Raw genomic sequence first — 23603 nt, forward strand, 5'->3', positions numbered from 1 at the left:
CGCATGCTCCCTGCATCCCCTCCATCCAGCAGGATTAGAAGCCTCGGCTGAAGATGCTCTGGGCGCATCGGGTCGCTGGTCGCTTGCCACCGGCTGCACACTGACTCGTCCGGAGGAGCGCAGACAGAGCGGAGAAGGCGGCAGATTTCACCCGAAGGTTCTCACTCGCTTCGCCGGATCTTTCTCCTTTCCCCTCCCTTCCTCTCGCCTCCAACATGGAGATGAAGAAATCTTTCTCGGACACCGAGCGAGCGCTCCGGAGCTACGGCGCCGTGTCGGAAACGGCGTGGACGACGGACAAAGGTGGGCAACGCGCGTCCGGATGGAGCGATGTTTTAACGCGGGGCTCCTTTTTTTTTTTTTCTTTAATTTAATGCTGGACCAGTTCATAGTTTTAATATGAGCAGCGTTCAGAGAGCAGCGCTGAAATAGTTAAAAGCGTGACTCACAGAAGGGTTTTGATGTATCGACAGCCTGACGCTGCTTTAGTGCCATTAAGGCCTATTACTTACCCAGATGACCACGGCGGGCAATAGGCGGCTGTGGACGAGTTAGAGCCCATACGGGTTTTTTTTTTTCCTACCCTACAACTTAAACTCATGATTGCACAGACCAAACATGCAGCAGTTAATCTTTGACGTGTCCCCGGTGCATGTTTCAGATCGATACGCTGGTAACTGTGAGCTGAGGAGGAGAGTTTGCATGGTGCTGATGACTCAGGCTCAGCAGACTAAACAAGGGTTTACAGCAGCTCTCATTGACGTGACGTTACAAATAAAACATAATAATAAAAAATAAAAAAAACGTCCCCATGCAACCTCATGATGCTTTGATTTAACAAATACGGATATGAGCTGCAATTTATTGTAGATTAAATACTTGTTTTTGTGATTATTTTTTTAATTCCCCTGCTAAAACCTACAAGAAATATAAATTTTTTAAATTGTTTTTCTGTCACTTGAATGTTTGAACTGAGCTGGACCAGGGAAAAAAAAAAAAAAAAAAGAAGAAGCAAAAATGGCTTTAGGCATGCACAGTTTGGTCACACCGCATGAGATGTTTCAGTGATTTTTCTCCTGCTCTAAAATCCACACCTGTAAAGAGCGATCGATGACACGGATCCCAGCTGAAGATGCTGTTTCAGATGGATCCCTGTTGGTCCTGATGGAGACCACTCACCAAGGTGTGAGGAAACTTCCAGATACTAAATTCTAGGAAGAACACTTACCATGCAGTGGTTATTTCACCCAAATCTTAACTGAGTTGCTCTATATTTGTGTTTCTTTATCCCTACAATAATAATGCACATTGTAGTTTGTGCTCACCAGGTTTTTTCCTCCAAATGGAGGGAGGGGTGGTCCAGCAGCAGCAGCTGGCAGCATCAGAGCATTCAGCGTGACTGCAGGATGTGTTAGTGGGGCGTGCGCCGGGTGACATTTCTATGTTATGGAGCCCAGTGGGGCTGCTGCAGAGTTTCAGGGCAGTTTGACTCTGATAAGGAACACGCCCTTTTAATTAAACAGGGACAAATAAACCTGAATAATTCAGTGTGAAATGAGACTACTTTAACCGTTGGTGGTTAATAGACGTTTGTGCTTTTGTAGATATGAGGGGAAACTGTTGGGGTATCATTTATTGGCCGTTTGGCCATCTTTAATGGTAAAGTATAGGTTCACTGCAGTTTGGTCTGTCTGATAATAAACAAAAGGCCTCTAGCAAGGGAGAGGAAAGAAAGAAAACAAGAAACTTTAGCTTTCACTTTAACCAGGCATCGGTGTTTATCATCTACCGACACGTCAGATGATGATCTGAGATCATAAACAGACAAACAAACTGAGTCGTCCTGCACAGACGTTTCTGTGGTGAGTCAGCTCCATCTACGAGCAGAAACAGACTCCAGAGCCCGGCCAGCTGGTCCTCCAGCGCTACAGCATGAACTGTGGATCCACCATGATTGTTTACTCAGGAAAAACAGGACAAATGGGTTGTTCACTAAGTTATATGGAAGCTGTTGCTGTTTATCAGTGTATTTCTGTTATAGTGGGGGGGGTTCTTCACAGCCAGGATCGATGATAGCAATGGTCACATGATCAGGTGGATGCTTTTAAAGGTTTAATACAAAAAGATGTAACATTTTATAACATGAGGAGTTATAGCCGGCTCAAGGCATTATTATACAAAGCAGCAGCTATGGTGCCCCCAAACCAACAGAGGCCCCCCAAGAGCACTAGAATATGTAATGTTTCTGTAAAGGTGATTTATCAGTGGAAATAGTACAAAACAAAACTTGTGAACCTTAATACTTGAAAAATCTCGCAAATCAGCATAGTCCGGATGTGTTGTTGTTGACCAGGTTTCCTTACAGTCATCTAAACTCCAGAAGTAACAAAAAAAAACAAAAAAAAAACAGCTTAAACGACAAGAAATATTGATTACAGTAGGCCAAGGGTGGAATAATAATTAATTTGTAAGTATGTGTCTGAAAAGTGTTAATGCATTTGTATTTAGTTGCCTTTACTCTGAAGCAAGCCAAATAAACCCCAGTTCAACCAGTTTCCTCCAGGAGTCACTAAACTACGTATGTAAATAGAGTCAATCTGTGTGTAGTTTAATCTCTGTGGCATACATTCATATCTTCATATGCTTTGTAGAACCACCTTTATAACCGCTGTTACAGTTCTCATCGGTCATTTAGGATTCCCAGCAATGTAATGTGAATCATCACGGTCTTACAGCTTCTGGGAAACTCAGCAAATTATTTAAGCTAAAAGCTGTCCTCGGATGCCATCTTGGGCCACCAACGAACCTTGTCTCTGTCTGAGTTTGCGAACAGCTGATATTAGGACGATTCGAGCACTGGCGTTCTTTTAACAGCAAACTCTCTTCAAGTTCAAGAATTTATTAACAGAAATAAACGAACATTCAGAGAACATTGCTATAGAATTATGTTTATCTGAATTAATTCTATATTTCAATCAACAAATCCTCTCTACTAGGCTGGTGAAGCTTAATCAAAACTACTAAGCAAAATTAAGATAACAGGAAGAAACTATATACACACAAAAGAAAGGACAAATAAAATGGGTGAAAACCATCATCATTATAATTCAGTCAATCCTGGTTCACTGCAGATCTAAGTTAAAGAACCAAAGTTTATCTTAAAGAATGTGGAATGTGGTTAAATTAGCTTAACTAATTCAGAACAACATTTGGTATGTGTTTCAACCCATTCACAATGCAGATCCTGAGTTAAACAAAACATTATTTGAGAAAATTACATTTAAAAGAATGATTTGCTCAATGAAAATCAGTAACCCTAAGGACGCTTGATTGTATTTATGCGATTATTCCTCTGGGACGGTAGGGGCGCTGTAGTGATGGGTTAACTTAACCCTAAAGTTATGCAAAACAGCATTAAAATCAACATTAATGTTCCATATTAATGCTCATAGAACTATTGAATAATGACGGAGTGAAACGAAGCATTATGTTTAAAACGAACCGAAGTTGCGTTTACTCGGTGGTAGCACTAATGTTATCCGGGAAGCTAATAGCGTTATGCTAGCGTATATTTGGCGCTAATTTAAAAAAACTTTAAGCTCCATTTGGTCGTAATGAGCGGACCAGAAAACACAAACATTAATATCCCATCAATGGATAAAACCCTCATGGAAATAAAGTTTGCTATAACAGTAAAAACACACTCGAACCACATCAGCAAAGCTTGGTTTCCATGAATGCTAGCGGAAGCTAGCCTATGAGCTCCAGGAAATGTAATAAGTCAAACCTTAAAACAAAATAGTAAAAAACATTTTAAATAAAAAATGTGACTTTCCCTGCCTAACCCTGCCAAAGCCTCAGCCTTTGTGTCTGTCTGGTTGACTTTGGGCGTCCAGCTGGAAGCAGTTCACTCTTCCTTGTAACATAGATCAAGGACACTCTGAAATACTTTTCCCGATTCTCACCTGGATTTAGCTCTTCATTAATTTTCATGAATTCATTTGTCATCCTAACAAATTAATTTGCTTTAATCTAAACCTTTCCTTAGTAGCTCTGGGTGTGTTTGCTGTTGACAGGTTTTCCTCTTGGATAGACCAGCATTAAGCTGCATCCCATCAACTCTCACCAGCCTCCCTGGCCTTGCTAGAGAACGGCACCCCCAGGGCACGGTTCAGCCAAAACGGTCCTCTATGAGGATGGTGTGTTCAGGGTTATGTGGGGTGTTGGGTTTCCCACGCACAGCTTTTTGCATGTAGTCTGAAAAGTTCAGTTTTGGTTTCATCTAACTGGGGGAACCTTCTCCACATCAGTTCATTTGCAAGGCCCCTTCAATGGTTTGTGACAAACCGAAAAGTACGACTTATTATGAATTTCTTTGATTTGTGGCGTAGAGAACAAATAAACTGGTGTTCTGACAACATTTTACCCAGCCTAGCTGTGGACCTCTGCATCTCCTCCAGAGTTACAACATGCTTCTTCTCTGATTAATGCTCTCCTTGCCCGTCCTGTCAGGGGACAACCACGTCTACATTCTGATGACTGATATTGTTTTTAGGACCTAAGCCTGCTTTAAACTTCTCCACTGACCTGCCTGCTGTGTTCCACGGACTTCAGTGAGCCTTTTGTTAACTAATGATCTCAACCGACCCTCTGAGACCTTCACAGAACGACTGCAACTACACTGAGAATAATTTAAAAAGAGATTGACTCTCTTTACTAACAAGGCGACCTCTGGCGACAGCTGGCTGCCATTAATTTAGGGGTATCGGAGCAAAGGGGGCGAACATTGATGCAGATCACATTTTTCAAATGTTTACCTTTAAATCATCTATATTTTTTCCTCCACCTTAAAATCATGGATTATTTTTTTTTATCCTATTACATGAAATCCCGGTGAAAAGCAGGAAGCTTCGTAGGCTACAGCTGTAGCTCAGGTACCGAGACATGGGCTGCTTCCTGAGAGCCGTGCTGTTGTTTGCGTGCTGGAAAGGTCACAGCTTGAGCTCGTGGCTGCAGGTCCTGGAGCATTTACAGCAAGTCAGTAAATTGATCAGCGGATTAAGTGGTTTGCAAAGATTGTCGCCAGAGGCTGCAGTTTGTGCACATAATTGGCAGATATGGTGTGTGAAATCGATGCTCGCACTGAGGGGGGGTTCCTCCCCTTCTGCAACAATAACAACAATTACTTCTGGACGATTATTCAGCCCGCCTTCAGACTAAATCATTAAAACTTTAGAAACAAACACACGCTGCTCTCTCCAGAAATCTCACCCTCTCAGGCTGTGTGAAAACACGCGTCACATGAGAAGGGCGCTGTCGCTGAAATCACTGCGAAGTTTCCAAGAAGTGAAAGTCAGAAATGAAGGGAAAAACACGTCATCCTGAATCAGACGCTGCTGTCCTGTCACTGGAGCTTCTTTTATTTTTTTTCCTGCAATTACTCTATTATTATGGAGGACCAATTCTTCCATAATTAAAAATAAATACAGAAATAAATAAATGCTCAATAAATAGATATGCACACGATTAATTGGCACCAAAAATACAATACACAAATAAATGTAAGTAGAAATTAAATTATACAGTCAGACATAAATGTATATATCTCTTTTAATTGGCGACTTTATTTATTAATAACTTATTTTTTATTATTTATTTATGTGCATGTTATAATATTTTTGTCTGTTTTATTCTTTCTTCGTAGTTTTTTGCCCTATTTATTTCTTCTTCAGTTTTACATTTCTGCCTGTCCTTTTTACATTTCTGTATGCATTTAAAAAAAAAATTTAAAGCACCACAGAAAAACATTTCAGATCCCAAACATACAGCGTTCTAATTCTTCCCATCTATTAGCAGCTTCCCTTAAGAGGTCGGACACTGAACGTCTCACTGCTGAGTCCGACATTGCTAAATAAAGGAGGAATGCTTTATGGCGGGGAAAAAGTGATGTAGATTCGAAGGATGCAGTAAAATGCTAACCAACCAATGGGCAGAAGTTTACCCCTTAAGACCCGCCCCTTCCTCATTTGCATAATGAGGCAGAAATGCATACAGAAATGTAAAACGGACAGGCAGAAATAAATAGCATGGAAGAAATAAATAAAAACTACAAAGAAATGAGTAATTAATAAATAAAGTAGCTAATTAAAAGAGATATATATACATTTATGTCTGACTGTATAATTTAATTTCTACCTACATTTATTTGTGTATTGTATTTTTGGTGCCAATTAGTTATTTGTTGAGCATTTATTTATTTCTGTATTTATTTTTAATTATGGAAGACTTGGTCCTCCATATAACACTGCATTCAAAGTAACGAGAAAACGGGCCAAATGTATGGCGTCCCTCTCTGTTTCCATTCCCACTGTAAGCGGTCCGTTTTTTTCACCCCGCTGCTGTCTCTGCCTCCCAGGTCACTCGGACGTGTCCATGGCGGAGAGCACCATGTCTCCGGAGGAGATCGAGGTGGAGATGGCTCGCATCCAGCGCCTGCGGGAGGTCCTGGTGCGCAGGGAGTCGGAGCTGCGCTTCATGTGAGTGCGCCTTCGCCGTGTTATTTTCACGCCGCCGTAAGCAGAAGGTGGCAACAGTTCATCAGCAGAGTGGCATAACGGTTCCTGCGGTGCTCCTCAGCGGGGGGGTAATGAGCTTCGTCTTGTCGCAAGGAGAATGTTTCCCTCCGGCAGAAACAAGTCTGAGCTGGGGTTTTGTAACAGACAGTTGAACCCAGGTAGACTTTATGTAAATATCTAGGTAAGGATACCTGGCTGTTTTCCTCTCTGTCCGACATCGAACCAAACTCAAACCTTCATCCGTTTCAGGGCAGGGAGCTTAAAATTAGTAACCTGACGCCGCCAGATGGATTTGCTCCGCATGTCCATCTGGAAACCTTCCGTTGAAGTAATTTTGGGAAGGGGCGAAAATACTGGTTAGCTGATTGGCCTATGTTGGTGATAGACGGGCCAAATAAACCAATCAGATCAACGAAGCATATGACGTACTAACAGCGACGACGAAAACACAACCACAAGCTCTTGCCGAAACCAGTCGGGAGAAGAGCAAAAACATCTTTTCCTCTGAGAAAAGCCTCCAGAGCAGTGTTTTGCTCTTCTTTCAGTGAAGAAATACTCTGTAATTCCGATAAAACTTGCTCGATAGCCACGCTAACGCTAGTTTCATCGGCTGAAGCCATAGACATAATATAAGAGTAGACGCGTCATTGGGCGGGTTCTGCCTATGCTGCGATGCGTCAGAGCGTCCGCCATCTTAAATGTGGCAAATCTGCAGTTACTCAGTCACTTAAACAGTATCAGAGGGACTTTAATCTCTGAATATACTTTGTATTCGTAGTATTTCTTTTTTGTGATATTACAAGTTTATTTTCGTATCCCTTTAGCTACATTCTCCTGAATTTATTCTCCTAAAGAATAAAAATAATTAAAATAATCTAACCTGGCCCTATTACTCCAGGAGTGAAATAATTCTGCAAACTGTGATTATTCTGGAAATGTTCCCCCTTAATTCTCATAATATGATGTTTTTATCATAACATTATCACTTCTGTGTTTGCTAGTTTATTTTTACTTTAGGACTTTTTTTCCTTATATTATTAATTTTACCTCTTTAATACTCACCCAAAAAGTCTGTTCCTAAAGGTTCACATGTGACACGGTTTTATGAAACAATGAAGACCACAATGTTTAGATTTAACAAATTGATCCTTATATTCATAACACACACACACACACACACACTCACACATATATATATATATATATATATATATATATATATATATATATATATATATATATATATATATATATATGCGTGTGTGTGTGTGTGTATTTATTGCAGCACAGGAGTGAGGCATCTTTTCTGATTCACGTTCACAATAACAGAACTCAACTTTTTTCTGCCACATACAATATGGCGGTGACGTTGACGTGCGAACCTGCGCCCTATGACGCGTCTACGTATATGATGTCTGTGGGCTGAAGCCGCCATGTTCTTTAGACTGAACTGTCGCGCTTCTCGTTGCGTCACACCTCAACCCGCCTCAAAGCCAACGCTGATTGGACGTTCGTTTGGTGAACGGCTCCAAATTTTCTTTAACGGAAAGTAGCCAGACTGATCTGCGAGTGAAACCTTGAAAGCTCACGAGATCAGGATGGTCTCACGAGGCTATAAAATTAGTTCTGTTTGTTAAATGTCTGAATGATGAGAGAGACAGAGAGAACCGTTTTGGCAGATTTTTAAAAAAAAGTTTATTCAACATCAGCAGTTTAGATACTTAGTATTTAGAGTTGCCTTTAAAACTGTTTGGCTTGGGTCAAACGTCTGGCATTTCACTTGACCAGTTTACTCAAATAGTTTGCATGAATTTTGGGGGTAAGATCAGGGATTTATGACAGTTCCTGCAGAACATGGACTCTGTTGTCTTTAAGCCAGTTTGTAACTAATTGGGTGGCACGATTTGGGTCAACGTCTATTAGGAGGACCCATTTGACTTCCTGACGGATGTCGTTAGACGTTGCTCTGACATTTCCTCATGATGCCATCTAGTTCGTGAAGTGCACCAGTCTCTCCTGCAGCAAAATAACCTGAAAACATGATGCTGCCACCCCCGTACTTCGCAGCTAGGATGTTGTTCCTGTACATCCCAAAATGTTATTAGTTTCATTAACCTACAGGAAATTGCTAAAAAGGTATTTTTCCTGGAGCACATTTGCAGCTTTTTGTGTTAATTTTGAGGTAGTGCCCAAATTTGTACAGGATCTGTTTCACTGTGGAGGATGACGCTCTCCTATCAGCTTCAGCCAGCATCTTCTCAAGATCCTCCTCAAAACACGAAGAATGGTACCGTGCAAAGGTTTTAAACCCCTATTCATGACTTTCTTGTTTGCTTTCAAGTGTTTGCCTTCTAAACAGGTTTTGAAGGGCGAGATGCCGTGAACATGAAAATGTGGCTAAAAAGCAAAAAGGAGAGGAAACGTCCCGTGCAGTCATCGGTAGATGAAAGCTTTTAGGGTAGATCAAGTGGGCCAACCAAGCTTGACTTTTATCTAAGAATACATTCTTGACCAGCTTTTAACACATTTTTTCTGGGCTAAATAAAAACAAGCCCTAAAATGCCATGAATATACAGTATCTCTATTGATGTCCAGTGTTTGGAGGGTTGCACAGCAGAATGTGCAGCCATTGTTAAAAAAAAAAACAATTGTGAAACTGACAAGTTGAGGCCAAAGAAGTGAGAGCGATGAAACCGGCCAACTCCTGTCTGCACAGACAGAACGGTAGAAAGACTGATTTAAAGAACCAGAAACAGGAAAATCCAGCAGAGACCCGAAGAGTGACATCCCCCAGCTGATCGTCTCATCTACCTCTTTGTGGAAGAAAAACAGCAGAAATCCAACTCCCAGTCGAACGTAGTGGAGATGGATGAGAATAAAGCAGAGATGAAGATGACGAGCAATTATTGCCAGGAGAAAGCGCGACTGATGAAGTGCGAGAATGTGGATGAGGACGAGAGCGATGCGGCTGAAAGTGCACCAGCAGCCAGGTGTCTCCTATTGCAGCATTAGATAGATGTTCAGTGTGGTTTCTACCCTTCTCTTCCTTAATAGCCCTCTTAAGACAAATATTATATACAAGGCAGCCGGATTTATTTCGATCTAATGGCTGTAGAGTTACGAGCGCTTCTGCCTCTTTGTCCAAAGACGGCTTCAACTTTCTGTTTCTGACAGCTATTCGTTACTGCTGACAAAAACAGTAATAATTACGCCACAATAATGTGCAATAGCACCCCAAATCCAGTCTGCTCCGACAGGAAGGCAACAACATTGCAAAAAAAGGAACTAAAAGTAGATAAAAATTTCTTGAAATTAGTGTCTTTTTCCTTAATTTGAGCAGGTAACTAAGACTATTTGCCAATGGAATGATATTTTTGCACTTAAAATAAGAACAATTCATGTCTATCATCTTATTTCAAGTGCAGGATATCTAATTATCTTATTGTAGGGGTAAAAATACTTCTTCCATTGGCAAATAGTCTTATTTCGCTGCTTAAATCAAGGAAAAATATACAAATTTCAAGAAAAATGTACTTAGTTCCTTGGGGTGCACATCACAGATAACCTCACCTGGTCTGTGAACACCACGTCACTGGTGAAGAAGGCACAGAAAAGACTGTACTTCCTGCGGAGGATGAGGGAGCCCACCTGCCCCCGCCCATCCTCAAGTCCTTCTACAGAAGCACCATAGAGAGCATTCTGACCAGCTGTCTAACTGTGTGGGGTGGAGGCTGCAGTGCCGCCGACTGGAAGAACGTGAGGAGAGTGGTGAGGACAGCAGAAGGGATCATCCGGGCTCCTCTTTCCTCCATCAAGGACATCTCATCACAGCGCTGTGTGTCCCGAGCCTGTAACATCATCGGGGATCCCTCACCCCCCCACCATGGACTGTTCTCCCTACTGCCATCTGGGAAGAGGTTCCGCAGCATCCACTGTAGGTCCTCCAGGTTCTGCAAAAGCTTTTTCCCTGCTGCCATCAGACTGTTGAACTGCTAGAACTGCTGAAGCCACAAAAGGGACTCTGAACTTTCCCTTGCACTGTTTAGTTTTACATTGTTTACATTTCAAGTGTTTACATAAACCACTGCTGCATCTTTATCCTGAAATCTACTGCAATTTACCATGATTTTTCAAGCTGTATGCAAACGAAATTTCGTTCAGCACTCACTTTGTGCATACAAAATGACAATAAAGTTGTCTAAGTCTAAGTCTTACTTTTAGTTCCCTTTTTGCAATGAAGAAGGTGAAATGGGGTTTAAACTAAGGCTGAATTCATTTTTGACATGGAGGAAAATGTGAGGAAACTCGTTTTTCCCTCAGAGCTAAGCCCCCACCTTGAAAACTATCTTTTGTGACTTGGTACCATACCTGACATCTGCAGCACGATGCTTAAGATGTCAGATAACGGCGGACAAAAGTTATAGAGCTTTGTCCACCGTGTTTGTTGCTTAAAGGCTTGTTTGGAGCCGCTGACGTCCGGCTCTGCGGATGCATGACTTCAGATAACCCCGGAAAAATGACTCTGAGTGGGCGTCAGCGTACAGAAGCGGCTGGAATCCACAGATAGCGTTTGAAGGGTGAAACACACAAGGCAGCGCAAGTGAGGGAAAACAGTGAAGGGAGGGAGGGAGGTGTTAATCAGAGCGACAGTGAGAAGTCGAAGAAGAAGAAGAGGAGGAAGAGGAGGGAGGGTGAGGATGAGTCATAGGTCTGATCTCCCAGCATGAAGTAAATCTGGGGAGGATGTCAGCGAGCCGAGGGACAGCGAGATGTCAGCACTGCGGGAGCGTTAAAGAGTTCTCCGAAGGCATGATCTCTTTATTTTTGTTTTTTCTTTTCTTCGTCTCTCCTCGTTCATATTTAGTTGTGATTTATGACAGATGCCTGAGGCTGAGTCAAACTCGATTGAGGAACACCTGACAGATTGTTTAAATGTCAAAGAGAAAACAACTAATCTCTGTCAATCGGTTCATGCTCTCTTGGTGAAATCTGTTTGGTGAAAAAGAACAAAACTGTTGAGACAAGAGTAAATCATCCAGAAGTCACCTTTGCTCCTTCATTTAAAATATGATTTCTTGCCTCTTGTTGAACCTGTAAACGTATTTTTCTTTTAATCCAGAACATTGTGCAGACCACATCGTCTCTGCTAAAGCTTCTCCTTTGCACATTTCCAGGATCCTCTGAATAAAACAAGACACTCTGAACTCAGTTCAGTCTGATTTCCAAAATATACCGAGCTAATAATATCAGCGAGCCTTTAGTCTGACGGAAGCCGTTGATTCATTGTTCTGTCTCTCTTTTCTTTTTTCTTTTTTAATCTCAGGATGGATGACATACAGCTCTGCAAAGACATCATGAGCCTGAAGCAGGAGCTGAGACAAATTGTTTCCATATCAGGTACAGTTTATGCACACTTCTGCAAAGGCAGCAAATTTAGATAAACCAAGAACTGATCACGTCCAGAACCAAAATAATACTTTTTAAAAGAAGTACACATTACACCAAAGGACAGAGGATTCATTTGAAGTGAACACTGGAAAAAGTTACAACTCCTTGTAAAAGTATCAACGCCCCTTGAATCATATTTATGTGCAAATTTATGTGTAATTTTAATGTGGAAGATACATATTACATTGCTTTAAAATAATCTATCCGATAAAATCTGAAAAGCATGAGTATTTTGTAGGGCCACCTTTAATCGAAATCACAGCTGCACGTCTTTTGTGGTGCCGTTTCTCCACCGGCTTTGCACCACCACACAAATGTTTAGCTCTAGATCAGTCATATTGGAACCAGAGGGTCCGAACTGGACTTTGACTAGGCCATCCTCACACACCAACATCCTCTGGCTGGATGTGCTGCTGGTTAAACCTCCACCTTAGTCTCAGGTCTTCTGCAGCCTCTAACAGGCTTTTATCTCCGGACCACCCTCTGTTTAGCTGCGTCCATTTCCCCATTGACTCTCTTTGCGGTGATTCACGTTTCTCGTGTACTTTTTAAGTTGTTTTTGTTAAATGTAGAGCTGCAGGGGAACTGCTGCTAATTCCAAATTAAAGACGACGAGAAAGAGCTGTGATCAGCATCCGTTTCCCTGCTGATTTAAAGCGTCCTTGTAGCATTACACTGCCACCACCATGCTTGACAATGGTGTGTTGGGGGGATATATATATTGTTCTATATATATATTGTTTATCATGTCAAACAGTTCCGGCCTTCAGCCAAATTTAAACAAGACTTCTGTTGACGTCTCAACAAGGCTTTCTTCTTGCTGCTGCAAAATAAAAGCCAGATGTTTGGATGTTTCCACCTGAGCTGTGGATCTCTGTTGCTCCCTCAGAGTTACAGGTCTCTTGACCGCTTCTCGCACACAGATGGACTCCATTCTTTGTACTAATGCTGAGCGTGTTTTCAGGTTTTAATTGGTAAAAAAAATGTGCATCCCTTTTCTTCACCTTTGCAGCTATGCTCTACAGATGAAAACAAAATTACAGTAAAATGCTCTGTAGTAATGGGGCACAATGTGAAAAAGGGTAATAAGTACTTCTGCAAGGGATTGAGAAAGGAGGTTTCTCTGGATGAGCATTATCAAAGCACATATATTCATAAGGGGAAAAAGCAACACGTATCCAGGGGGGAAAATATCACATAGCTTTAAAATTAGAAGAAGAAAACTCAAATATAGGCATAACTCTGGACTCGAGCACCCTGAGCGCGGCGCAGCGCTTCTCTGACGTCAGCAGCATCTCCCATAGTAACACATGCGGTCCACGAAGCAGCGAGGGGAGATAAAACCAGGCAACAGGAGGAGAGCAGGTCTCCTGGGAGAGGACGTACATCACTGCGCTGCTGGTCACATGTCAGAGGCTGCCTGTGTGCCGCATTCAAGGACGCACGCCACGGCACGCGTTTGTGACGTCCATTTTTATTTTAAAGCAGGCGGGGAGGATTGGCCAATCAGCTGACAGTCTCTGCTGAAAACGTGCATTCGTGACGGGATGCTCATGTTTACCAGCAGCCTGACCATGAGTGATTACAGCAATCTCAAGACGTGCACGGCAAAAAACAGACTAAACGTAACGAAAAATAAGTTAACATTTTCTTGAAATGAATGTATTTGTACTTTATTTGAGCAGGTAAATAAGATAATCTGCCAATGGAATAAGATTTTTGCACTTAAAATAGGAAGAGCTCATCTCCATCAACTTATTTCAAGTGCATTATGTCTAATTATCTTAGTATAGGGGTAAAATGACTCCTTCAATTGGCAGATAATCTTATTTACCTGCTCAAATCAAGGACAGAGACACTCATTTCAAGAAAATTTTACTTATTTTTAGTTCCGTTTTTGCAGTGTGCATGTGAAATCAAGACAGAGGTAATCTCTACCCCCTGTTTCTTCTTTTCGACCCGCTTCTCAGTGGATCTGCTCTTGTTCTGATGATCCTCATCAGCCCAGGCGCTCATGCAGATGGCCCGACATAACGCAGCGCTCTCTGCTGCAGGATTTGATTCGAGCTGCCTCCCAGTACGCAGGCCAGCGCAGCTTTATTTCTGTCACAGTTGCTATGACTCTGTTCTCCTGGAAAAAAAAAAAAAAAAGATTTCATGGCCTTCCCTGAGCGTCTGTGCTTCTGCCGAAGGTCGAGAGCTGCGCCTCAGATTTATGCAGCGTTCGCGCTTCAAAGCGAGGAGAGAGCGGGCCACGTTTACCGGAGCATCCGGTGAAGATGCGCACATGCCGTCTGGCTTGTGATAAATTCTTCTTTTGTTGAAGTACCAAAAGTTCACACTGCAAATAAAAGAGAGATGTTTTTTTCAGAATTGAGATTTTGTTCCAAGTAAAAACACCCTGGGCAATCAACCCCTGCTGATTTCAACAAAAAAAAAGTGCTAAATAAAGAAATGAATATTAAAGAGCACAAACTTTTACTCTATCTACAGGTTTTCATTTATTTTATGTCATGAATAAAAAAAAGTTTAATCTGTACCGCCTTTCATTTTCCTCGTGGTTGTCATGCTTTAAACATATTCGACTTCCAAAAAATAAGTGTGAATTTATGATCTAAAGTAAAATTTCTACCATCAACGATCTTTAGATTGTCACGGCTGCTCCTGTAGGGTCAGCCTGTCACACACAATGAAGTCCTCCTCCTTGCCTGGCATTCCCATGATCCTCTGGGGCCTCTTGCTTGCTGTATTTTAGTGGCAGATGATGAATTGCGCTGGGTGAGCTGGAGGGGGGGGGGGGGGGGGGGGGGGGTCTTCTGGCATCCAGTTATTTCAGCTCTGGACAATGAGAGCCTCCCCCACCCTGCGTGGTGCCCCCCTCATGTCGCTCTGCCCCCGTGGGGATGCTTTCTGCAGCTGCACTGCCCCACTTTGGGCAGTCACTTTCCAGATGACTCCTTTTTATTTCTCTTTCTTTAAATCCTGACACAACCTGCCGATTCAGCTGCGAATGTGCATACGTGCATGTAGGTGTTCCTATTTTTTTGCTCTGGCGCGTGGAGGTCAGACAAGGCCAAAATAGATGTGGCAAAAACAAGTTCCCCCCTAAAAACAAAGCAAGCTCTTGTTTTTTTTTTGCCTTAATGAAGTTACTGCCTTATTTGCCATAAATAATCAATGAGGATCGAGGATCTGTCTGATGGCGTCTCTGTAGTCTGCACGCCGTCATTGACACAAATGTCTTGTTTGTCAAAAGAGAAAGAAAAGAACAAGAAGCAGAAGCAGCGGGAGGAGGAGCTGATCCTGAAGATCCATAAACTGGTGCAGAAAAGGGATTTCCTGGTGGACGACGCTGAGGTGGAAAGATTAAGGTACAAGCCTGACGACGAGCAGTGTTAATATCCGGGATTTTGTCTCTCAGAGACAGCTGCTGGTGCGGCTGGGCTTACAGGCTGGTGACACACACAGGCGGGACGGCGGGGGAAACCGAGGAGATGTGATGGATAAGTCTGGATATTACATGCAGGATGAGATGCCGTGCATGTAAGCTGCATAGGAGGGACATTTCTCACAAAATGGGAAATGATGTGCTTGTTGTTCATCTTTGGCGCTCAGGCAGAGAACTGATGTTTTCGTTTATTTATTTAAAATCACACGGCACGGAAAAATTTACAGCCACGTCTCCAGTTTTGTTAAGCAATAAATTTAATGGTGTTGAAAGATTTTTATTCATCTGTTTATTCAGGTAAAAATAACACAAGCCACAGTTAAAAAAAACAACATCTAATTTACAAGTAAAGAAAATATGTTAATGTGACAGGAGATGCAATAATACCCAACATTTAATTAGTTCTTGCCATACCATACAATCTTTATTTATAAAGCACTTAAAAACAGCCATGCATTTAAGATAAAAAGATAATGCACGAAAACCCTTAAAAGAAATCAAAAATCAATTTAAAATGAAAACTACGTCTCGCTAGTGGTAAAGGCCAGAGAATAATCGTGGGGTTTAAGGCGAGTTTTAAAGGTAGGCAGTGAAGGAGCCTCTTTAATAAGCGAGTAGGGATGAGGAAGCTCAGAGAGGTATGGTGGAGCTAGGTCATTCAAACACTTAAAAAACGAAAATAAGAATTTTAAAATGAACTCTAAACTGTACTGGGAGCCAATGGAGTGAGGCCAGAATAGAGGTAATATGCTCTGTTGTTGGAGTACCTGTTTAAAGGTGCGCAGCAGCGTTTTGAACCAAATGGTAAATGGCTTGTACTTGTATAGCGCTTTTAACTAGTCTTGATGACCTCCAAAGCGCACCCATTCACACCCTGACGGTGGTGAGCTATGTTAGTAGCCACAGCTGCCCTGGTGCAGGCTGACAGACAAATGCTGTGATCTGACCATGTAATTTAAAACCACTCTCTAACTTAAAACCCAAGTCAGTGACACTACATTTAAAATATGCTGTCAGGGGTCCCAAATCAACGGTGCTAGGGTCACAGGAGCGACTTGGTCCAAACAGTCAGTTTTCTTATTGTTAAAATTTTAAATGTTCAGGGCTAGCCAAACTTTAATGTCTTCCAGGCAGTCCATCAGGGGCCTTCACTCAGAAGCTGTCGCCCTGCTTCAGGGGCAGTAAGAGCTGACAATCGTCAGCATAGGAATGGGAAGGAGTTTAATTTCTCCTGAGAACGGCGCCTAAAGGCAATAAGTATAAAGAAAAGTGTGGAGGTCCTAAAATTGAGCCCTGTGGGACCCCACATTATAAATGAGCGCAAGAGGATTCAGTGTTTGAAATGCTGACAGAGAAAGATCGATTGGCCAGGTAGGACCTAAACCAGTCCAGAGCAGTGTGCTGAATGCCTACTAAATTATTTAGACGTGATATTAGATATTATTTTTACACTAGAGCACAAGAAATATATGTAATGTAAAAAATGCATTTCTAACACAAACCAATATTTTAATATGCTTTTCAATGGCAAGCCCCTATGGTCTTCCATAAGCCCCGGCCCAAGTCGAAATGTCACTGTCTGACTATAATTACTGGGGAGAGGGAGAGAATGAACCTATTAGATCAGTTATGGCTTCAGGTTCGCTGCAGAAAACATCTTCCTAATTGATTGATTGCATTTAAAGCCCATCGTGGGCCGGCCCTGTTCATCTGAAGGATCTTCTATCTCATCATACCCTGACTAGATGACTGCTAACCAGTCTGGTTTGCAAACCAGACACAAGCACAGGGCTGACCGTGCCTTTGCAGTAACATAACTCAAATGTCAGACATCTTTAAGAACCTCCAGAAAACTTGTTTTTTTTCTCTTGGATTTTCTTCCAATACTCGAAAAGTTTTGATATCCAGGTGTAACCTCTTTTTAAAACTCAAATCCTTATTTTACCTATTATTTACACATCCATTTATGCCAGAGATTTTAATTAGTTAAATTAGTACAGTCAACATTTAAATAGCATGTCAGAGTTTGAATTCAGCAAAAGCCCCATCCAAAAAACACATTTTGGTAACAAAAGATAAATACAGCCAGGTTAAAAAAAAAACACTTGGTCTTCCTGCATAAAAGATTTCAAGGATAAAAGAAGCAAAGGCAAATAAAACTGCAAGATTGTGGCCCAGCAACGGACAGATTGTCTCCAGATTCTCTGCACAACACAGATGGCCACAAACATCCATTTTTGATTTCATTATAAAGAAATTAGAGGGCGAAACTAATTTTTAACAGATGGACACCTAATGCTGGGTCAGCATCCAAAACGTGAATAGATACATCCTAAAAGTGTCCCAGCTTTTGCGTTGATTTCAGTTAAATGTGGGACTTTGCAGTCCACTCGTCTGATTTTACGCAGCAGAGGCTTGCCGTGGCAGAGGTTGGTAACAAGGTTCAGTAATTAATAAAAAAAAAAAATTACTTCTAGGAGTTGTTTTGCATCACAACACTTTTTGCATGAAGAATGTTATTCTGATTTGACGTTGCTCATAGAAAATAATCAATAACCTTTACTGTCATTATGTGACCATAACGACATGCTTCTGGAAGACGCTGTCAGAGCTAAATGAGTTCTTGCTGTCAGAGCTAATTGCTGATTTGCTCTGCGATGTTTGATAAAGCTCGGACCGGGTCACAGATAAGCGGCCTGGTCGGATAAACGCTGACGTTTCTCAGAGATGTGATCGTGTCGCTCCACAGGGAGAAGGAGGAGGACAAGGAGATGGCGGAGTTCCTCCGGCTGAAGCTCAGGCCTCTGGAGCAGAAACTCAAAGCAACAGCGAGTGAGTTGGAGCTTCAAAAAAAAAATAAATAAATAAATAAATAAATCTGTCTTATTGAGACCAAAATCTACTGCTTATGACCTCTATTTTCTTAAATTTTAACACAGATCCTCCAAAGCCCAAGCGACAGATCCCAGAGCCGCCTCCCAACAAGCCGTTCATCACCAAGTCGGGAGCGGCCATCATCAAGGACTGCTGCGGAGCCACCCAGTGTGCTGTGATGTAACCGACCTCTGTAACGACCGCCGCAAACCCTCACGTCACATGAACCAGTCACTTCCTGTTTCTCAGACACCCACAGAGAGCGGCACTCGCCCTTGAAGCCTGTTCAGAAATCAGATCCATTTCCTAACGGCAGGCGCGTGGGGGGACTGATCCCTGATCAGTACTCAAGGGGGGGGGGGGGGGAAATAATCATCTCCCAGGACTGTACATGAACTAAACATAGCTGTAAATAAAGTCGGATAACTGTACGGTTGATGTATTTACGCAGAGGCAGACCGGGTCATTCCTGGATTGCGTTCCCTTAAAGTGGGGATGTGTCCGATTGGAGAAAACAAACCCCTAAAAGCACAATATCCATTGCATCAATAATTAATTGGGGTTCTGTGACATGAACACAAAGCCTCCCTTCACTTATGGCATCAGCCTTCATTCATCCGGAGCATCTCTGCTTCTCAGGAGCTCAGAAACTCTCTTTTCCTACTATTTATCCCAGTGTGTGAAGCTGAATGGTTCTGAAGAGCAAATTTGGTCCATTATCCATTGTTTAAAAGGTCAGTTTGCGTTGGATACTTTTGTACATTAAGGAGTTTACAAGCGAACATTCTCTGCAGTAGCAAATAAAAAATAAATAAAAAAGAGCTTAGAAATGTTCAAACACATGTAAGAATAACTGACCGGGTGAAAATGCATACATCAGTGTGAATGCTGGATCCAATCAGACTTCATGCCAGTCTGCAAAAATTATTGTGGTGAGTTTATTAAGCATCTATGAACGTCGATTCCAATAACTTCCTCTTGAGATAATCAGTTATTTATCTCATGGTCTCGATTGTTAAAGAGCTTTTTTTTTTTCCTCACAAAAACTGTTTTATCTCAATGTTGGAGGATAACGGAGCTCGTTTTGTCATGAAATCATCTATGCTCCTTTGCCGTAGTGTTTCGTTTCAACTTGTTTCAGTAGGAAAGATTAATCCTCTTCTGTCTTCGTTCTTCTTTGTCCTGCTGAAATGTTTCCGATTAACCAGAGTAAATACAAAGAGCAGATTTCATATAATGATTTCTGTATTAAGAGAAAAAGTCTCAATGATGTGGAAAAACAAATGCCCCCTAAATGTAATAACTCACTGCACCCTTTGCAGCAACTACAGCCGTCATGCATTTGCAAAAAATGAGTCTTTATCATAGTGGTGGAGGAGTTTTAGTCCACTCTTCTTTGCAGAATTGTTGAAATTCAGCCACATTGGAGTGTTTTCAGTTTTGCATCTTTACCCCATCAGCATTGGATTGGTTGGATTGATTCCTGACTTTGACCAGGCTCCACAACCTTCATTGTTATTTCTTGAGGCACTTACAAGACACTTTTTTTCTTATAGATTGAATGGAGGATGTGTTGCAGTTTAAGCCCTATTAGGCTCCTTTGTGTTGCCAGACAAGTTTCATTTAAGCAATTTCTTACAGTTCTGGTGGTAAAGAGGCCTCATCTTATTTTATTTTTAGAAACTCAGCTTTACAAAAAAACTGGCTAATGAGAATCACTTCATGATTTAGCAAAGTAATTCACTCATTCCACTGGATTGGACAGAATATTACCCCTCAAAATTTAATAATCACATAAACACTTTGCATTTTGAGTATAATCAGGTTATCTTTGCATTTGATAATGTAATGTTGAAGTCTGTGACACCCTAACCTGAAGATGCTACATATACCCCACATCTGCTCCACTGCTACAAAGTTTACGCAAATGCCTGTCAAATGCAGCAGCTGTAACTCCTTATGCTACGCTATGCAGATGCTCCGTCTGCGCTGCTGAAAATTCACGTTGTATACTGAACGATCGGAGCGGCTCCTCCTTCCAGCAGCCCAACCTACTTTCTGATTGACACAGTTAAATTAATTTTACGATGTCACGGTCCTCAGAATATTGGACTTTCTGCCCCAAATGGTGAATTTAACCCCAAATATGGAAAAAATATGGAAAGAATATATTAGTAATGCAGTGAATTTGACACCCTTTATCCCAACACACACATACTATACAACAGTGGGATAAATAAAATGTGATAAACTTTATGGACTTGATGATCCACTTTGTGCACTTCATTTATTCAACTTGATTTTAATAATATCTCAACATAACGAAGAGCGTCTCGTCAGGAAAGCTTGAATTGAATCCAGATACCAGTGCAGCTTGTTTGAGTTTAATTTTCTCAAGATAATGAAACTCCTGTTGGAACAATGTCACTGTCTTGAGATAATGTTGCTCCCCATCTCATGATATGAATTTAATGTCATAAGTCAATATTGTTGGTTAATTAACCCCATCAGTATAGTCTTGCTGGCAGCCGATTCAAATGAAAATTTTACTTTGAGGACCAGCAATCATTAACCAACTTATTACTGTTGAAGTGATCAAGGTAATTTTTCTTTTCTTAGAGATTTAAAAAGAATAAAATAAATAACCTTGTTTCCATGGCCATAACTACAAATGGCTGGTTACTACAGTAGTTTCCAGGTGATGTGCAGCTCTGATTTCCTGAACGTCCTTTCAAAGACGTAAATCCACTGAAACAAAAAACCCGGCCGATGATGCTGGGTCCTCCTGCTCTCCGGGCTTTTATTTGATTTAAACACAGAGAGGAAGGTCGAGTCGGAAATGCTAACTGGCATGAAGTCTGCTGTCAATATTTTGTTGTTTATGGTTTATTCAGATCCACGTCTTTAAATGCCTCCAATCACTTGTCGTCACGCTTACTCAATCTGCAGAGTCACCCGTAAAAGCCATCAACAACAACCAGCTGATACCAGGTATTAAAACCTCATTTGTGGTGATCATCAAACACTCAAAACAAGTTGCATCCTTTAAATTTAATCTTGCATTTGTATGATTAACACCAGGAAAGGAATGAAGCTCTTGTGAACGCCTCCACTAGTGTATGCTCGAGTGTATTTAGGACTTTTAGTGACTCGCGTCAAGCAAACTGTTGAACTCTATAACTTGTTTCTTCTGATAACTTGGCGTTCTGTTAGTGTAGTGAATCTATGAAAGTCCTGCTGATGAAATCAAACAGGCAGAAAATAAGCTGAAACTACTTGTAAATATATGTTTAAATAAAGAGCATCTTTCAAGAACGCACTGCTTCGTTTTTGTCCTCAAGTGTATCTACAAATGAGAATGTGCATTTAATTCAGTTTAACGAATTAAACATTTATTAGTATCATACATTTCAAATACTCTCTTCATTTTGAAGATTATGGCTCACAGCTACTAAGGAAAATTCTAAACTTGACAAAAAAAAAAAATTTTTTAAAAAAGGGTTAGGGAGAATACTGCTGGTTTCACGTCTCCCACAAGGAGGGAAAGCCACACAGAAGCTGTCTATATCCCAGCATATTCACAGAAAGTTTAGTGGATGGAAAAAGGGCATCAGGAAAAGTTGCACAAGCAAGTAACAGGAGTATCTACAGCACTGAGCGGAGTGTGGATCGTGTGTTGGTATCCATCACAGTGGAGGACTGTAGCTGGACTTAGCGCTTCCAGAACCAACACACAGCAGTCATTACGTCTGTCACATAGTGTTAAATCAATACTGAGCTGGAGGCGCTGAAAGTGTCTGACCTGGGCCAAGGAGAAAAAGAAGTGGACTGTGGCCAAGTGGTCAAGAGAAAAGCAAATTGGTATCACTTTACAGTACGGCTCCCCTTATAGATGGCTGATAAGTAGTTTATAGATATATTTATTAATCTGTATAAACTTTATAAACGCATTATTATGTTTATTATGCATCAAGGGCAATCAAGAAACAAAACTGAGTGTTTCTTGCCAAATACTGAGCATGATCTGTTCAACTATACATTTCATCTAGTTTCTTAAAACTAAACATTTCAGACTAAGTTACTACCTTTTACGTTCAAACTGGTTAGTCTTGTGTCTTGCTCGCCTTTAATTAATGCATAATGAACATGTATGAATGCGTAACAAAGTGTTTACAGATTAATTATCTAAAAAACTATCTAACATCCAACTATAAGGGGAGCCTCAGCCGTATTGTAAAGCGGTACCAGTAAACTTTGCATTTCACTAGGAAATCGGTGTCCCAGAGTCTGATTTAAGAGTGGAGAGGCACAGGACATGTTGCTTTAAGTCCAGTTGCAAAGTCTCCACAGTCAGGATGATTTGGGACGCCGCCTCAGCTGCTGGTCCGCTGGGTTTCCTGAAGTCTACAATCAACACAACCGTCTACCAGGACCGTTTACAGCACTTCATGCTTCCCTCTGCTGACGAGCTTCAGGCCGATTTCATTTTCCATCTGGACCTGGTGCCGGCCCACTCTGTACCAAAAGCTGGTTGAATCTCCTGACTGACTGGGCTGCATATGGTCCGTTTGAAACCTCAGAATACCCGGAGTACGAGCGTCCTGAAAATCCCAGCAGAGCCACACGCCGACATCTATATCACCCTGCTTTGATGCTGTAATTTATGCAGAAGGACTCCCAAACCAAAATGGAATCCAATTATTGGCAGCAGCACATTTCTGCACTAAAAGTCTCGTAATAAATAGCATTCTCCCTTTTCTGACCAACTCAATGTTGGCTTTTAATCATCTGTAAGCTGTAATCATCCTAATTAACTGAAATAAAGCACCGAAAACACAACCAGCCTAGCTGAGCTCGTGAAGTCCACCGTCCTAATTGAACCGCTGTAAATAAATTAACTCAGCCGCTATTCTAATTTATTCAGCCGCACCTGGAATACGATTCATGAACACACACACACACACACACAAACGTACAAAACCAAACAGATGCTTGTGAATTTTATTAAATCGCTTCTTTTTGGTCGCTTCAACATCATTTGACTGTTGCCACCCAGCGTAGGAGCAGCAAGGCAGTTAAAAAACAAAAACAAAAAAAAAAAAAACTGAACAAAGGGGCAGACGACTGTAGAGACAACGAATCACTCAGACAGCTGTTGAACAGGTAAACGAAACACTCATAACAACGTAAAGCTTCAAGGAAAACGGGTCGAATGAATAAAGTTCCCCTGAAGTCTTCAGAGAATAACTGAGAACTCA

The 23603-nt window shown here is 41.5% G+C and overlaps 1 protein-coding gene across 1 annotated transcript; it reads left to right on the forward strand.

Moving 5' to 3' along the window:
* Nucleotides 1–20122, forward strand: bmerb1 (bMERB domain containing 1). The gene is made up of 6 exons (XM_012870154.3): nt 1–303; nt 6416–6536; nt 11899–11972; nt 15280–15394; nt 18221–18303; nt 18411–20122. Exons 1-6 carry the CDS (start codon nt 216–218, stop codon nt 18527–18529), a joined length of 600 nt encoding a protein of 199 aa, XP_012725608.1. The 5' UTR covers nt 1–215; the 3' UTR covers nt 18530–20122.
* Nucleotides 20123–23603: the final 3481 nt, after the last annotated feature.

The sequence above is a fragment of the Fundulus heteroclitus genome, chromosome 5 (assembly GCF_011125445.2).
Source record: "Fundulus heteroclitus isolate FHET01 chromosome 5, MU-UCD_Fhet_4.1, whole genome shotgun sequence".
NCBI lineage: Eukaryota > Metazoa > Chordata > Actinopteri > Cyprinodontiformes > Fundulidae > Fundulus > Fundulus heteroclitus.

Bases quoted from the DNA above. Each gene is read 5' to 3' on its own strand.
- bmerb1 (XM_012870154.3), top strand. From the start codon at position 216: ATGGAGATGAAGAAATCTTTCTCGGACACCGAGCGAGCGCTCCGGAGC. The intron at 6,537-11,898 runs GTGAGTGCGCCT...TTTTAATCTCAG, and splicing joins GAGTCGGAGCTGCGCTTCAT to GATGGATGACATACAGCTCT. The intron at 15,395-18,220 runs GTACAAGCCTGA...GTCGCTCCACAG, and splicing joins GCTGAGGTGGAAAGATTAAG to GGAGAAGGAGGAGGACAAGG.